Genomic DNA, 3,949 nt, shown 5'->3' on the forward strand with positions numbered 1-3,949 from the left:
CATTTGATTTAAATTGTATAGGTTGCATTCTGTACGAGTTAAATTGCTGTTTTCCTGGCAATTCCTGGTATTGCTCTTTTTTTATTTGTTTGTTTTTTTTTGAGACGGAATCTTGCACTGTCACCCAGGCTGGAGTGCAGTGGCACGATCTCAGCTCACGGTAACTTCTGCCTCCCAGGTTCAAGCGATTCCCCTGCCTGAGCCTCTTGAATAGCTGGGATTAAAGGCGCACACCACCAAATCCAGCTAATTTTTGTATTTTTAGTAGAGACGGGCTTTCACCGTGTTGGCCAGGCTGCTCTTGAACTCTTGGCCTCAAGTGATCCACCCGCCTTGGCCTCCCAAAGTGCTGGGATTGCAGGCATGAGCCACCATGCCCAGCCAGTACCATCTTTTTCTTTGCGCTGAAATTGATCTTGATATTTTTGCCTCCATTAGGTCACTGTTGTAACATGTCTTGCAGAACTTCCTGTCTTGACGGTTTCTCTTACATATTTATCGTTTTAGATCATAGGAGAAAAATAACTATCAAGTCTTTTATCAAAAGTAGGTTTAGAGGCTGAACACAGTGGTTCACCCCAGTAATCCCAACTTGGGAGGCAGAGGCAGGAGGATCACCTGAGGTCAGAAGTTTGAGACCAGCCTGGCCAACACGGTGAAACTCTGCCTCTACTAAAAATATAAAAATTAGCTGGGCGTGGTGGCCCGCGCCTGTAATCCCAGCTACTCAGGAGGCTGAGGTGGGACAATCGCTTGAACTTGGGAGGCAGAGGTTGCAGGGAGCCTGGATCTCACCACTGCATTTCAGCCTGGGCAACAGAGTGAGACTCCGTCTCAAAAAAACAAAAACAAAAACAAAAAACTGTCCTCTACAAGGTTTTTGGTTTTTTTTAATGAAAAATATTATGAACTTAGAGGATAGAAAGGAATTTCAGCCTGCACTCCCTCCCTCCGGCCCTTCTCTGGCCGCCCAGGACGTCTGTTCCGTGAGAACCTGGGCAGATCCCAGCGTCCCTTCGCGGTGTTTGCCCTCTCTCCCGCCCTAGGCCTCTCTGCTCTGGCACACCCAGCTGCAGACGCTGCAAGCGCTCAGAATCCAGCCCCAAACGCAGTCCGCACCCCAACCCCTGCCGTCTCCCGCGGCGCTGCAGCTCTGCTCCCTGTGGAGTTTGGGTTAAGGACACAACCCCCCCCCAGGTGAACCACGCTTGGCCAAAGGCACGTGCCAGACGTGGTCGCCACTCCCCAGTAGTCACTGAAGTCTCTGCTCAGTCCTTCCTGAGCCCTTGAAGCAGATGAGGGGAAGACCGGGGCTCCGCCTGCTGGAAACGCAGCCGGGAAAGGTGGGCTCAGGTTGCTGAAGCACAGGATGGCGGGTGGCGTCCACGTGATACTCGCGTGGCCTTCTCACCCGGTGGGAGGCGCCCCAGCTGCGTGCTGCAGGACAGCCAGCAGATTCCCCTGCACAGGAATGCCTTTGTGCAGAGTCGGCCGCGCCCTGCCACCCACAGGTGACCTGGCCTCTGCCTGCTGGGACCTCCTGCAGGGCCCTCCAGCCCACGGGGCCGCTCAGCTCTCTGGGGCCTGGGAGGCTCTTTGGGGCCAGCTGCACGGCCTGGCCAGGTCCCCAGGTCTTCCTGACTCCCCTTTCCCCTCAGGTCAGCAATGGTTCCGGCCTCCAGGATGAGCGCATCACGAACCTGCTGGTGTTTGGCTTCCTCCAAAGCTGCTCCAACCACAGCTTCCACGCGGAGCTGGAGGCGCTGGGCCGCGAGCTGCCCCAGTGGGAGGAGCCCGATGAGGAGCTGCAGACCGACGGCAACCGCAGCAGCCACGCCCACGTGGGGAGGATAGAGGCAGGTAGGTGGCCGGCCCCACCCCCTTTCCCCAAAGCTGGGCTTTTCTGTCGCCAGTAGCATTCAGGGAGCCTCAGGGCTGGAAGGGACCCCTGGGCTCAGCCGCCACCTCTGCAGTTTCAGTGGCCAGGAACGTTGGTATCACTTGATCACCTGACTGAGTGGTCTCTGCTTGATTCCCTCCAGTGCGGCTGAGCTCACTGCCTGCCATTTTTGGGTGACTCTGTTAGAAAGTTCTTCCTTTCTGATGAGCCCGAATCCCATGTCTGGACCAACAAAGAATGGTGTTTTTATGCAGTTTTCCAAATGATTCTCATATAAAATTGCAAACTGCTTGTCTGGACTATGTAACTCAAGGGGTCACCCACTTGGCTTATATCAGGTCAAGAACCTGGCGCTTTACATGCTGGTGCCTGTGCCTCACCTCCAGGGATTCTGATCTGGGCATTGCTGGGTCTGGGCAAAGCCCCCAGGTGGCACTGCCAGTGTGGCCCCTGCCTTCCTGAGCAGGCCTGGCTGACTGTCCCATTGATTGAAGCCCGCTTGTTTCACAGTGACTTTTTCACCTGTCTACACCCACCACTTCCTTTCATACACATTATGCCCCATGATTACCTCTACAAGAACACAGTAGTATTTGGAAGCTCATTTTTATGTGAGGAAAACCAGGTCCAGTGAAGGGTACACAACCAGCTCCAGACCTCACAGCTTGTGGCCCTGTCACCGCCTCACCACCGGGATGTGGGGCCAGGCCCTTCCTAAGCTGGGCTCAGCCACCCTCCCCCTGTAGGGCACTGCCTTCAGGTCACCATGGCTTCCGGACTGTTCACCTTTCCTGTGGCTGATTCCTGCACTCCCCTCCAGCGTGCAGGTCCACTCCCCTTTGCCAAGGGGCTGCTTCTGCAGACAGGGGCTGTCCCAAGCAGAGGCTGGGGTATGTGGAGGCTCACCCACTTCCATATCCAGCCCTGCAGCGCTGGCTTTCAGTAGTGTGCATGTTGGAATTACACGAGGAACCTTTTCCAAGTGCAGGCCTTGGGCTGTACTCCAGCTGCCTGCCTCAGGCTGTTTTAGGGCAGGACACTGTCCCGGGGATTCTCACCCAGGTGGAATCCCTGTCCTGAAAGCCTGCAGGGATTCCCAGGACCCCAGCCCGGGCCTTCCGAGCTCGAGGGGAGACCAACAGCTGGCCCAGCCTTCTGCCTCCCACCTGTCTTGGATCAGGTGCGTGGGGATGTGCCTCGAGTTCCCCACTAGCCCCGGAAGGAGGTGGGGTTGGGGGTGGGGGGGTGTCCGAGATCATCTCTGCCCTCTAATCCAGCCAGCACATCTTCTGGCTGGCTCTGAACTGAGGAGAAGACCCAGGTCCCCATGGGAAGGTCCAGGAAGGGCAGGAGTGGGCGGGCACAGCGCTGCCGTCAGTATTGCTGTGAAGGCAACTGCAGTCCCGTCTGCCCTGCTTTGCTTCTCTCGCTCTTCTCCACACCGGCCTTTGCCTCTAGACTGAGAAAAAAGTGGTCACGGCAGTTCACTTAGCCTGACCAGTGCGCTAGTAGGAAACTGGCATGTGAATCTAGTCCCTGGCGAGCCCTGGAAGAAGAGGGGCAAGGTAGAGGCTCTGGCCGCCGGGGTTTCTTTGGTGAGTCCGTTCACTCAGCTGGACACAGATGGGTCAGGAGAGTCCTGTTGCTACTGGGCTGGTGGCCAGAGGGAGAGAGGACATGCCCATCACTGAGGCAGGTGAATAGGCTGCGTGAATGAGTGAGGCACAGATTCGGTGCTGGGGGAGCCTGGCACTCTGCAGAGAGTCAGGAAGACTTCCGGGCTACAGCTGCCGCTGAGCTGGGCTTTGAGGGCTGGTGCGTTTGGTTCCTTGGAAACTGGTAAGAGGGAATGGCTATCATTTAAGCAATATCCCAGCAGCTGTGAAAGCTGCAGTGAGGCTGGGCACGGTGGTTCACGCCTGTAATCCTAGCACTTTGGGAGGCGAAGGTGGGTAGATCATGAGGTCAGGAGCTCAAGACCAGCCTGTCCAAGATGGGTGAAATCCCCTCTCTAAAAAAAATAAAAAATTAGCTGGGCGCTTGAGCCCC

The 3,949-nt window shown here is 56.2% G+C and overlaps 1 protein-coding gene across 1 annotated transcript in view; it reads left to right on the top strand.

Annotated features, from left to right (window-relative positions):
* BID (BH3 interacting domain death agonist) overlaps positions 1–3,949 on the top strand; it is a 33,931-nt gene that overhangs the window by 22,346 nt on the left and 7,636 nt on the right. Inside the window, exon 3 of the mRNA XM_037734338.1 lies at positions 1,659–1,860. Coding sequence (XP_037590266.1) covers positions 1,659–1,860 — 202 coding nt within the window. The remainder of the gene's footprint in view (positions 1–1,658; positions 1,861–3,949) is intronic.

The sequence above is a fragment of the Cebus imitator genome, unplaced genomic scaffold, assembly GCF_001604975.1.
Source record: "Cebus imitator isolate Cc_AM_T3 unplaced genomic scaffold, Cebus_imitator-1.0 Scaffold607, whole genome shotgun sequence".
NCBI lineage: Eukaryota > Metazoa > Chordata > Mammalia > Primates > Cebidae > Cebus > Cebus imitator.